Source organism: Fusarium graminearum, chromosome 1 (genome assembly GCF_000240135.3).
Source record: "Fusarium graminearum PH-1 chromosome 1, whole genome shotgun sequence".
Lineage (NCBI taxonomy): Eukaryota > Fungi > Ascomycota > Sordariomycetes > Hypocreales > Nectriaceae > Fusarium > Fusarium graminearum.
Genome location: NC_026474.1, coordinates 3,044,106 through 3,056,610, shown reverse-complemented (window position 1 = coordinate 3,056,610; position 12,505 = coordinate 3,044,106). Strand labels below are relative to the sequence as shown.

Here is a 12,505-nt window from a genome sequence, read left to right as displayed (position 1 = left end):
CTTAGGAAAGAAGCAGACGACAGAAACCGAGTCTCATTGGGTCCTTGTCTCCGACTTACAGGCGCTGACTCGCTGCTTGACCAGTCAGATTGGTGCACAAGGCGCTTGCTTCAGTGGTGTGGTGCACTATCGCAACCAATTTTGCTCCACTACAACGCCTCCAGCTCCAGGTCTTGGGTCCGAACGAACGTGCCAACGGGCGACCTTACCGGGTACGGCCTCCCCCAGGTCCTAACGTTAGGCTCTCTCATCAATCCTCACTCGCTCGCAAGCAGACAAGCAAGCAAAGACGTGCTGTGAGGTTGGGTGGGCAATCGCTTCCTTCATTCTGACCAGACCTGACCTAACCCAACTCTGCCTTACACTCTCTTCCATCAGCAACCCTCGGGATCCTACCCTAACTCAGCCCGGGGCCTGGAAGCGCAAGCGCAGGCATAGACATTGGACGGCCATTTGCGGTTACTGTACAGTGCTGAGCGTGCTGAGCCCTTGTTCATTCCGAGCACCAGGAGCAGGGCATTGTTTTCTCTTCTGTTTCTATTTCGGTTGCTACTGTAACTATTGTTGCTCTGTTTCTCTTACACTCCTTCGCTTCTCACTCTCTCCACACTTGCAACCAAATTCATCCTGTGCTTTTGTCGCCTGACGACTGGTCGTCTCGCATCATTTGCATTAGGGCTACGTTGACCATCAACTTGGAACTCGACTGGAGCCTTTTGATCGACCGCCAACCCACGGGTGCTCTCACGTCTTAGCGTTACGGCTGACTTGACGTCCGCCGCTTCGACCACCTCTGGACAAGAAAGACATTACCTCGAGTGTTCAAGATTACAGACTGCGAATCGAGTATCGCATTGATTCCTTTGGCGCAGATCGTCTTTGTCTAGCACAACGATTTCCACTACTTCGAAACCCCCAATTTCGACCTTTCCGTGGGTCCTCTGTTCTGCGACCGCACTGATTTATCCGTCAGTCTTACTGAAGCCCCGCGAGACCTTTGCTGCACGCCCATCCTCCGGCGGTTGCGCGGCCGTGTGCGCCAGATCGCACGACTGTCGCTAGACCCTGTCTCGAAAGGCATGTCGGCGACGGCAGTTATGTCGACGACCTCTTCTCCAGTGACCTCTCCTTCAGCAGCCGCAGTCTCTTCGCCGAACCCTAATCACCCCGCGCTGCCACCTCTAATCACATCTCCGTCATCGCGCCGAAGCGTTCAGTCCCGACCAATGTCGCACGTTTCCAAGAGCCGACTTTCCCAATACTCGACAGGCTCTTTGCCTACGAGATCCCGTCCGAACTCTCATATATTTCCAATGTTCCCCTCGACTCTCTCGTATACACAAGTGCGGGACTTTGCCTACCCTGTCACTCATCCTTTACATTATGGCCCGCCGCCTGAACCTTCGGGCCCGCCATCAGGCATGACGACGCCCGCAAGCGAGCACCGGCGATTGTCAGACCCTCCGGGCTCCTTGGACGCACGCATGCCTTGGGAATCATGGGGTACTGAAGGATTTAACCGTGCTCATGACCTCGCTCCCATCCAGTTCGACGGTGGCCCCCCATACAGCGAAGACGAGGATTTGCAAAGCCCCGTCGTGGCCACACGCCACCGCAAGCATAAATCGACCTCAGCGGCGACAGGCATGAGGGGGAGGACAGGTCGTGATGATGTGCGTTCGTCCAACTATGATCATGAGCGGGGTTACTACATGGGAACTAGTGGAGACGGCAGCGAAACATACTATGTGAATAGTGGCAACGAGGCCAACGGTCCTGGCGGAGATTTTGTCACATATCCCCCAGACCAGGCACGACACAGCCGGGCATATCATATTGCCCAACAACCTAGGGCTGCCGAGGGCGGTGAGTACTATCAGCCCGAGTCTGACAGCTCCCCATCGTCCCCAGGCTTCAATGACGAGTCTCGCTATTCACGAGATTATCAGTTTACTATTACGTCGCCGGACGAAGAGTTCCACGGCAAGGCCGTTGCCTTGTTCGATTTCGAGCGAGAGAACGAGAACGAATTGCCTCTGGTCGAGGGTCAAATCATCTGGGTTTCGTACCGACATGGGCAAGGCTGGCTGGTTGCCGAAGACCCCAAGACGCAAGAGAGCGGCCTGGTGCCCGAAGAATATGTCCGATTACTCCGCGATATCGAAGGAGGAATGAACAGCCTAACTGGCCATCTTGTGGAGGGATCTGGCTCTCCTGACGTGGGCACACCTACCCAAGCGGAGCATAGCGGTCAATATGGCCACACTCCATCTTCCAGCAATGCGACTAACGGGTATCATCAGCCAATCGTGTCGATGTTCTCGACATCGAGCAAAGACCTTGACCCGTATCCCACCGAACAACTGGGACTTCAATCCGGACAAGCACCCCCGCAAGTCGTCCACTATCACGGGCAACGCGGGGGCAGCCAAGCAAACACACCGACAATCGCGCAGTCTCAAGATACTGGCATTCTGAGGAGGGAGAGCCACGATGGTGGAACGAGAAGGGACTCGAACGTCACGCCGGTGCAGGAGAAGCCACCAATGGAACTGGGAGAGCCGGTCGCCGTGGAAGAAGTGAAAGAAGTCGGGAGGTGATACCAAGGGTTGAATAATAATGAATTGCATGCCACATTTAAAGAGACGCTCATGATTCAATATATTCCGATAGAGCAGGCATATATACCAATAATAGTAACATACTTTTACTTGTGGTCAAGGTTAATAATAACGTCATCCGGCGTAGAATTACTATTGTATTCGATATGTTGAGAAACAGGACTGGGAATCAAAAATGCCTTTACCTGTCTAAGTAAGTTCCCCTATTCCTTCTTCCTGACTGACCTAGAACCATCTAATCACTGGTCATCCTCATCCTCATCACAATCCCCTAATGCATCCCGCATCTTGATCATGGCATCTAGTTCTTGTCCATCTAGCTTTTGAATCAATTCTAGGCTTGATTCATGTTCGATCATCGCGAGGGCCAATATGTTCTTGATTGCGTCCATTCTTTTGTGATGATCCCCAGCTTCCATGGCATTGCTGAGTAGCTTGGTCATGTCCGCGTCAGGTAATGTCACATCGGGCATACGTTCCCCGTTGCACTTCATTAAATCGTCAACCGCTTTCAATGTCTCGCGTTTGATGTCAATGAAGAGGTCTAGGAACCTCGCAGCTGAATACTCCGTAGCATCGAATGATGCATCGTCGGGCACAGGGAGCGGGTTTCCCACGACTCTCTGAGCAAGCTCATAGGCTCTCCGGGCGAGCTTTCTGTAGTCGACATCTACTATACCTGCCTCTTCGAGGAGCTTGTAGGATTCGCAAAACTGGTAGATCAAAGCCCGTGACAAGCAAACATCGATGACCATTCCTTGCAACGCATTGTCACCGATGCTCTGTGACAGTGCTAAAACGGCCTGCGTAGGACAGTCGTGGTCCCAAAGCTCCTAAGCATGTATTAGTTGTGTCCTACTGTGACTCTGGCCTGACTGTAGAAGATACCTTGCAGAGATTTACCAAATCTTCAGCGTCCTCCTCATCATCCAGTTGACCATTAAGCAACAGTTGGAAAATCTTGACGCTGTCTCTGTCGGCTGTAAGATTGTGAGCGTATCACTTGTCAGTACCTAGCAGCGTGTCCAGGTCACCGGCAGCAAGTGCTAGAAGGCTATCATCCCCGCCTTCCGCATACGCGGCAATGCCAAGCTGGACTCGAGATATAAGCCATTTCACGGGGTCGCCAAGGAAGATCAAATCATTGAACGTTTTCTTCTGAAGTGCAGTGCTGTTAGGGATGATAGTGCCTTGCTGGCAAGCGGCGAAAATACCATCCACCTTGGCTTTGATAGTATCCGAGATTAGATCGTATCGAACTTGTTTGTAGCACACATCTTCGGTGACGTTCTGAAGAAATTCAGAATAGAAGTAGAACTTCTGATGCGAAGTTTCCGATAGAGTCAGCAGTCCAGATCCCATCTTCGCGATCCATTAAACGGTAAATAAGGACATTTTCATCCTTGATCGTTGCAACCAGAATAGCCGATCTCTCCTGGGTCGGATGGTAGTTGTCTGTCTCAGGATCAAAGGCGTCCGGCTGCTTCAACTTAACCCCATTGGCAACAAAACCAGAAGACTCATCCGGTAAGTACTCTCCGATGACAAGCGCGATCTTCTCACTATTATGTATTAGTACAGATATTCATATATAGGTAGCTAGAAACTTGAACTTACATAGCAACATCTTCAAGGTTGAGGGACTGAAGTGAATGTTCTTGTTCTTCAATGGGGCAGCACTCATATTTGGCGTTGGCTGCACTTGCTCCCTGATCGCCTACAACACCTTTGATGCGAATGAGTAGGTTCTTGGTTCTGTTGGGCTTTCCCGTATCGTACGGGATATTCTGCATATTGAATGCAATATATCTACCTCGAAAATCCATCGCCGGCAGTAATCAAAATGGAAACACTGGCTTTTGAGGTGACTGCCGGTGATGTGTGAGGCTACTAGAGTAACGGTGGCGTGAAAACAAAGTGCTTTGAATGCTGGTGTTGTTGACAGCGAGGATGGCGGTGCAAAAAGATGACAGCAGGGGAGGCAAAACTGTAGAGTAGAGTAAGTTAGAATGATACATTACATAAGAGAGTCACCGATGATAGGTGATTTCACGTACTTGCGCTATCGTCTGTGAATGAAGGCCTCTGACTGCTGATGTTGGTTGCGAGGATGGTGGTGCAAAAAGGTGATGGAGGAGGTGAAGAAAGAGAAGGAGATTTGCAGAAACGAGGAACGCCAAACGCGACCTAGGCAGCACTATTGAACGCGAAGTACGCAGAAATGAATCACTGCAGCTAGCAAACTGAAATGAATTTACACCTCCCGCAATTCTACCCCTCTCCTTTTCAAAATACCCTCTCTTTCCTTCTCCTCAACCACCTCCTCGACTACCTATCCCAACGCCACTATGGAGATGATTGAAGAAGACATGCCGGAATGATTAAAGCAGCTCCGCATATGGAATCTCCATATGTTGAGGGATATAGCAGATGAAATCGATCAACAACAACTTGCAAATTTAAGGACTGTAATGGCTGCAGCAGCAGAAGAGGAGGCTTCGCATGCAAACCAAAGTCAAAGAGAGAACCCGGTATGAGAATTTACTAGAGTATCTACCGATGACCTGTACTAACCCATATCAGGTCCTACCGGCAGCCATGGGAGCCTGTCTTAATGATGGCAAACCCCAAGCGTTGAAGAAGCGACAGAACAAAAAGTGTAAGAACGAAAAGAGTAAAACTGAGTGTACAGTAAGTGTAAATACATACATTCTCCGGACAGTGTCGCTTTAAATCTTGAGTCTAACATCATCTTATAGGATCCTCAGTCAATTAACGAAAAAAATGTGCAAATGGCCGATCAGGATGATGACAACCCTGAGAAGGGGTCAGATTCTAATGCTTTATCTCGAGTATCAAATGAGCCTGATCAAGGACAGATGGAGACGACAGAGGAGACAGTGGCTGTCAAATGAGCCTGATCGAAGACAGATGGAGACGGCAGAGGATAGAGTGGCTGTCGGATGATAGTGATTCTGACCACTCCTCTAAGACAAAGCAATCCAGTGGAAGGATCCGACAATGATAGCACAGGGGATGAATCAAACAATAATAACAATGCCGAGGGAGAGTTGCAAGATAATGGTGACTTTGACCTGGAAACCTCAATGGGATTTGAGTACTAAGTTTTAGTATTCCAATTAAGACAAGCAACAGGTCATCTGTGGCTATTGCTTATTGCTACTAAATGTCCTATCATTATACCAATAGCTCTACGAGCTATACTGAGCTTTACAATGCCAATAAGAGAAATGCTCAGTATAGATACAAAAGTAGAGATGTGGTAATTGAGTTAGTATGTAAGCTTTGCATTATATGACTGTGGTATGTCGTAGTACCTCTGTTGGAAGCATAAGAGACAAAATGAGTAGGTCAGCTGATGATTTCAAGACTAGACTTCTGAGAATACTTTTTGTTGTATCCAAAGACTTAGGATGCCAGCTTTTCTCCAGACCTTTCTACTGCGTACCACCAGAGGAAGTGGAAGGTATGGATATACAGGACTATGTAGCTGGTCTTCTTGGCCTGCTCGCCAATCTTTAGCAAAGAATTATAAGGACCTGTTAGAGAGGGTCTATGCGATTGAGTTCATTATGCCAAGCGCCTCTAGTCTACGATATTATAACTAGGGAGATATACATCTGCTTTTAATGTTGGGACATATCGTACTCGCGTTATTGAGTGCCTCCTCGATGAGAATACGTACATGCTGGGCCCAGATTCTGTCCCTGCATGAGTTGGAGCAATGCGGCTTCTCAAATTGCAAAAGCCGCAATAATGCGTGACCGGCGGAGATGTTCGTCTTCCATCTGGTTGGTGTGCCACTGAAGCTCCTCTAATGCGGCTTCTCCTTCTTCACTGTTCTTGGGCGCCTTTATGACAGCCAGCAATTTATCGTGGAGCAGCTGAAGGCCATTGCGAACATCGTCCTGCAATGTAGGTTCTATGATCGGTTAGTATGATGTAAAATTGTACATTGTAGAAAGTAGAAATTAACTGTCCCCTATTCAACCATTGCAAATTTATAACAATGACGACGGCTATAGGTGCTGTCTATATAAGACCTAGAGAGGAGAAGTGGACTGAATATCTTATTACGTGCTCGGGATATCACGTGACTCATAACGTCATCTTCTAACCGTCGCGATTTCGGAACCCAGGTACCTTGATACGCCCACTTCTCTAACTCTGAACGTCAACAACTCTTTTTACTCTTCTGTTTCTGGCCAATTGACTTCCCAATTGACTTCAAAATAGTACCGTAATACCGTCAAGATGTTTGCCCGATCTGCATTCCGCGCCGCTCAGCCTTTGAGGGTATGGTTTTCTCCCCGCGCATGTCGCATTAACACCTTTCCTTCTTCCGTGATGGTTTTGGATTATCAATCAAATGCTTCTCTTACCAAACCACAGAAAAAAAGTTAATTGAGGTCTCCTATAGTCTGTTCGTCGATATGCCACCGAGGCTGGAGGTGCTGGTGGTTCCAATGCCCTCCTCTACGCTGCTGGAGCTGCTGCCCTTGGTGGTGCTGGTTACTGGTACTTTGGCAAGAGCGGAGCTCCCGTTGCTGCCGCTGCTCAGGACGTGAAGCAGGCTGTTGGTGTCGAGCCCAAGGCGGCTTTCACCGGTGGTGATCAGGGTTGGGTCTCCCTCAAGCTCTCTGACGTCGAGATTGTCAACCACAACACCAAGCGTCTGCGGTTCGAGCTTCCTGAAGCTGACCAAGTCTCTGGTCTGCACGTTGCCAGTGCTCTTCTCACAAAGTACAAGGGCCCTAATGACGAGAAGGCCACCCTACGACCCTACACCCCTATCAGCGATGAGAGTATGTAAAGATGCTCTTTGTGTATGAGCGCATGCTAACTGCTTTACAGCCGACAAGGGCTTCCTCGACTTGCTTATCAAGAAATACCCTAACGGCCCCATGAGCACACACCTGCACGACATGGCTCCTGGTCAGCGACTCGACCTCAAGGGCCCCCTGCCCAAGTACGCCTGGGAGGAGAACAAGCACGACCACATCGCCCTCATCGCTGGTGGCACCGGTATTACTCCCATGTACCAGCTCGCCCGCGCCATCTTCAACAACCCCAAGGACAAGACCAAGGTCACTCTTGTATTTGGCAACGTCAGCGAGCAAGACATCCTCCTCAAGAAGCAATTCGAGGAGCTCGAGAACACCTACCCTCAGCGCTTCCGAGCCTTCTACGTCCTCGACAACCCTCCCAAGGGCTGGGCTGGTGGCAGTGGCTTCATCTCCAAGGACCTTCTCAAGACTGTTCTTCCTGAGCCCAAGAACGAGAACATCAAGCTTTTCGTCTGCGGTCCTCCCGGTCTCATGAACGCCATCTCCGGGAACAAGGTCAGCCCTAAGAACCAGGGTGAGCTGACCGGTGCTCTCAAGGAGCTCGGCTACAAGGAGGACCAGGTTTACAAGTTCTGAACAAAGACATGTGTGGATGTAATGATAGATTTGAATGCCGGCGACGAAGATTACTGTTAGTGTAAGATTTCAGCTTATAGAAGCGTTAGATGACGAATATGCCATCTTGAATTGATACCAGGTCAATCTATCTACCAGATTAGTAAGTGATAATGACGACTGCCTATCATTATTTTGTAACAGCTTAATACAGGTCTGCTGAGACTTGATATATGATTGAGTGCTTATTATATGAGAGGAGATAATCGCCCATGTTTCATCTTATATGATAGCCTGATATCCTGCTTCAAAAACATTCGTTTCCAAAGACTAATAGCCTAGTGGGCAACAGAAGTTAGCCTCTGGGCTTTGAAGTACAGAAATAAACAGGCCCAAGAGGTCTGATCTAAGTGGCACAAACTGACCTAGTATCCTGGTATTCCGTCTCTTAGGCTCCCGGGGCCGACTTGTATGATACTCTGAGGACAGCTTAGCTAGAGAGGCTATCGATAGCCTTGTTAATACATCCAACAATTATAGCAGACCACTTAAGACCGTTGGTGTAATCCTTTGCATCGATACTCTCGTCCCAGCCGGGGAAAACAGCTATAACAACGTCAGCATGAGCTAATTCGCTCGGACAAGTTACTTACCTCCGGAATAACCGGTCCAAATACCAGGTGCAAAGACTACATGCTTGAACCAATCTCGACCATCTAAGCCACCCTCATAGAGGAAATTTCGTTCGAGGAACTTATATCTCTTGTTGATCCTCTCGATAGTGTAACCGAGTCGGATTTTCCCGATGATGTTCCACCATGGAAGACCCTCTTCGAGTTTATGGTTGGCAATTTCAGCTTCGGCGTCGAGCTCGCTGGCTTTGAGATGGAAGTGTCCGAGTTGTTGGCGAATGTGGTCGAGACTCTTCTTGAACTCGTGCTCGCTTCCAATAGGCTTGTCTGACAAGACAGTACCACGCATGCTAAAGATTTCGTCGTCGCTCATGACTTCAGTGGCAGGCTCGAACTTAGCTTCAACCTTGTCAAGGTAACCGTTCAGAGCATCGGCATACTCGGTCGCGCCGAAAGGGATGATGACGGTGCCGGCGAGCTTGGCAATAGTGAGACCTAGAATCTGGGCCATGGTTCGGTGGTACTTGAATCCGACATCGCCGTATTCCTTCATCCAGTAAAAGCTATCGTAGTTGCTGTGGTAGTGATAGACGGCACTGGTGCTGCGGTACTTGAAACCGAAATCGATGCAAGGAATGCCCGCAAAGTCCTGGAAAGCTGTGAAGTCGCTACCGCTACCCATAGTCGTAATTCTACCGGACCAGAGATCATTGACGGTCTGGCCAGGAACTGTCTGGTTGGGCGAGGGAACAGCGCTTGTGACATCTCGAATGATCTGGTTGAGAAGAGGAGCTGCAGATGCAGTGAACTCGGGACCATCGACACGGACATCAACATTAACGTAGGCAACATTAGCCTCTGAGAGCCAAGGGAGATATTCCTCAACCCATTCAGTGCTGCCAATCAGAGAGTATTCCTCGCTGTCCCAGCTCGCAAAGACGATAGTTCGGAGAGGCTTCCAGCCCGCATCGATAGCCTTTCCAACTCCGCGAATGACCTCGTTGAGAACAGCGGAACCACTGTTAGGGTCACCAGCTCCGCCAACGATCCAGGCATCTCGATGGTTTCCAACAACAATGACTTCGTTGGGGATGGTACCGTTGACAATTCCAATGACATCCCAGATAGGTGTAGTGACATACTTTTGCTCGTTGTAAAGGTTCACAACAACGTCATCTGGCGTAGGACCAATATTGTACTCGATGCCTTTGTATTTCAAGCCGAGGTTCTTGTTCCAATACTTGTTGAAGTCTGAAGACTTTGGACCATGTCCGTTAAGAGCTTTGAGGATAGGGAGAGCATCCCGGTATGAGATGGGGATTGAAGGGATAGACGCGGTGGCATCATCGACTGGGACACGCGGAGAATCCGGCTTAGAAGGATATCCGGGGGTGGATCTAAAAGGCCAGGTCAGCTACATCTCCAATTCAGAGTAGATTTTACATACGGATCACCAGGGCGGATGCTCAGGAATTCTGCACTTCCGCGTTGAACAGCACTGGGGTTTCGCGCAGGTCCCTCGGGATAAGGCTTATATCCGTGCTCTTCAGTCCTCTCGCCATCATCGCCAGGATCGCTGTAGATGAGGACTCCAACAAAACCAAGCTCCTGTGCGCGCTTGATTTTCAGGCCTCTAAAGATTCCACCGTATCTGGCAATGGCAATCTTACCCTTGACGTCAACCTTGGCATCAACGAGATCCTGGTAATCCTGATAAGTTCCATAGTTGACATAGACGAAGGAGGCAGTGACGTTTCCACTGGCCGAGTAGCCGTGGAAGATGGGAACGCGGTTGTCGTAAGAGGTTGTCGGGTCCTCTTCGATGATGTCCTCCTCAAGAGAGGCCTTGAATGTGGTGTTCCAGCCCTTTCCATTCTTTGACTTTTCCAAGATGGAAACACTGGCGTCAACAGGATAGTTGAGGTAGGCATCGTATGCCACGATGTTGGATGCAACTCCAAACTCCTCCCAACGGTCTCTTGTCCACTCAGCCTAGATAGTATTTGGTCAATATTTGTATAGATACTAAGTGGGTGATTACCTACCTGTGAGAGGTTCTTACCAGCAAGATGAGGACCAGAAGTGTAATAACGGCTCCACTCCTCGGCCTTTTTGGGGTCTGGAGTATCGAAGAGAATACGTTCCAACTCGTCGTAACTCAAGTGGCTTTTGCCAGGTAACCAAGAACCGGGATGGCCATGATGATGGTGAGGTCCAATTAACAGAGTTTGGATAACGAACAGGCCAAACCCGCCAATAACAACGACAGAGCAAATCAGAGTGAAGAAGCGACGCCAGGTTTGGTGAGGGTACCTCCTCCGGGGAGGGCCGACCCGAATGGTTTGTATGAGAGGAGTGCTCTCGGTTGGCATTTTGTCTTTCTCGTGATGAGAAGAGCTACTAGGGATGGAGTCTTAGTATAAGTCTTGGTCTTGGTCTTGGGTCCGGCCCTGATGGTCAATGTTGTCCGGGAAGTGGAGGGATGAAAGGTCTTGGCGGGGCGTTTAAATAGTAGGTGTCCAACTCACAGCCGACTCATAGTTGAGGATATCCTAGAAGGTGTTGCTCCCGGGACTATTTAAATTGTTGACCTGCGTTGAAGCCTGGGTAATGATAATGATATTGATGATGTTGATAGAAGGAAGGAAAGTAACTCGAGATAAAGACGTGATACAACGGGTCATGACGTTACAGAGCAACGGAGCTCATTGACCAATCAGAGTCGTCAGTTTACAAGGGATCCACCAGCGGGATGTTTGACATGCCTCGGGATAACATAAGAGAGCATAACTTTATGCAGTTTATGATATTCAAGACTAGATGTATGTTTTTCTATTTAGACCTAAGAGCAGGCCTCTATATTACTGTTTAGGCATGGTAAATAATACAGTAAATGAGTATGAAGTATTGAATCACTGCACTTATACTGCTAAGGTATTGTAAGTGAATCACTACACCCACTTATACGGATATCATCGCAGATTATGCACTACTTACTCCGCATTAGCCGCCGACCAGTTTATTACTCGAATCGGTAATAAGGCGGAGACAAGCGGGGAAATATCTGGTGGCTTGCAGAGAACTAACAAGCTCCGCTCTCGGGGCCCGATGCTGACCCCAGACTCCATGTAGGACGGCCTACTGCATATGTAGGGAGTCAAAAGACAAGACTAGTGGAGAGAATTAGAAACAAAATTAGCGAAACAGATTATGCTATATCAGACCTGCATGCTTAGGTTACTTATTTTGATCGCCTCAAACTCCGAGGACAGCTTTTTCTGTCATTCCGCATGATGGTTGCAACCTAAGACAACGACTTGTCTTGTTCGCCTTGCCCAGCTAAACTCGGTACTGGGGACAGTGAGAACTCGAGTGCATCATCAGAGCGCCATACATGCTGTACGTCATGCCACCCGCCAATGTCTTACGAAAACAATATTAATCAATCTTCTACCAAGGTACGGATAGGTGCTGTCGATACTGTATAGCACTGTCTGGCATAGCCCGGCAACTAGGTAGGTAGGCTAACCCAGCTGAAGTTGCTCCTGTGACGGTTCCCGCAGCCATCAACCAATACTGGAGCATCACAATTACAGTCCCTTCCAATTATCGGCCTTTCTTGACCGCAATATTCTACATGTCTAACAAGACCCCTGCAAATGTTCGCCCTTCCTGCACGATTGTGAACGGGGAAAAACGACCAAACCTGATTTGGTAATAGTGACCCATAACTTCCTCAGTGGGCTTGGCTCTTGTACTTTGCCTTTTCATCGGACGGTCTCGGGAAGGGTTTCTTTCTTCTACTAATAACATCTCATCCTCTTTCTCT

At 48.9% G+C, this 12,505-nt stretch overlaps 5 protein-coding genes across 5 annotated transcripts; 3 read left to right on the top strand and 2 right to left on the bottom strand.

Moving 5' to 3' along the window:
- Positions 1–1,313: 1,313 nt before the first annotated feature.
- Positions 1,314–2,664, top strand: FGSG_00929 (uncharacterized protein; the record flags this gene model as incomplete). The annotated part of the gene is made up of 3 exons (XM_011318368.1): positions 1,314–1,866; positions 1,912–2,219; positions 2,304–2,664. 3 exons carry the CDS (start codon positions 1,314–1,316, stop codon positions 2,598–2,600), a joined length of 1,158 nt encoding a protein of 385 aa, XP_011316670.1. The 3' UTR covers positions 2,601–2,664.
- Positions 2,665–2,860: 196 nt separating this feature from the next.
- Positions 2,861–4,414, bottom strand: FGSG_00928 (uncharacterized protein; the record flags this gene model as incomplete). The annotated part of the gene is made up of 5 exons (XM_011318367.1): positions 2,861–3,454; positions 3,525–3,594; positions 3,700–3,941; positions 4,015–4,183; positions 4,239–4,414. The coding sequence occupies 5 exons, from the start codon at positions 4,412–4,414 to the stop codon at positions 2,861–2,863; spliced, it is 1,251 nt and encodes a 416-aa protein (XP_011316669.1).
- A 678-nt stretch (positions 4,415–5,092) lies between these two features.
- Positions 5,093–5,536, top strand: FGSG_00927 (uncharacterized protein; the record flags this gene model as incomplete). The annotated part of the gene is made up of 3 exons (XM_011318366.1): positions 5,093–5,152; positions 5,205–5,312; positions 5,381–5,536. 3 exons carry the CDS (start codon positions 5,093–5,095, stop codon positions 5,534–5,536), a joined length of 324 nt encoding a protein of 107 aa, XP_011316668.1.
- Positions 5,537–6,251: 715 nt separating this feature from the next.
- On the top strand, positions 6,252–8,197 carry FGSG_00926 (uncharacterized protein). The gene is made up of 3 exons (XM_011318365.1): positions 6,252–6,938; positions 7,063–7,447; positions 7,497–8,197. Exons 1-3 carry the CDS (start codon positions 6,897–6,899, stop codon positions 8,063–8,065), a joined length of 996 nt encoding a protein of 331 aa, XP_011316667.1. The 5' UTR covers positions 6,252–6,896; the 3' UTR covers positions 8,066–8,197.
- Positions 8,198–8,314: 117 nt separating this feature from the next.
- FGSG_00925 (uncharacterized protein) lies at positions 8,315–11,215 on the bottom strand (the record flags this gene model as incomplete). The annotated part of the gene is made up of 5 exons (XM_011318364.1): positions 8,315–8,650; positions 8,698–10,073; positions 10,124–10,668; positions 10,722–11,076; positions 11,205–11,215. The coding sequence occupies 5 exons, from the start codon at positions 11,213–11,215 to the stop codon at positions 8,535–8,537; spliced, it is 2,403 nt and encodes an 800-aa protein (XP_011316666.1). The 3' UTR covers positions 8,315–8,534.
- Between the last annotated feature and the right edge of the window lie 1,290 nt (positions 11,216–12,505).

Excerpts from the sequence above, each read along its gene's own strand:
- FGSG_00926 (XM_011318365.1), top strand. The coding sequence starts at position 6,897 with ATGTTTGCCCGATCTGCATTCCGCGCCGCTCAGCCTTTGAGG. Across the intron at positions 6,939-7,062 it reads GCGCCGCTCAGCCTTTGAGG|TCTGTTCGTCGATATGCCAC; the intron begins GTATGGTTTTCT and ends GGTCTCCTATAG. Across the intron at positions 7,448-7,496 it reads CACCCCTATCAGCGATGAGA|CCGACAAGGGCTTCCTCGAC; the intron begins GTATGTAAAGAT and ends ACTGCTTTACAG.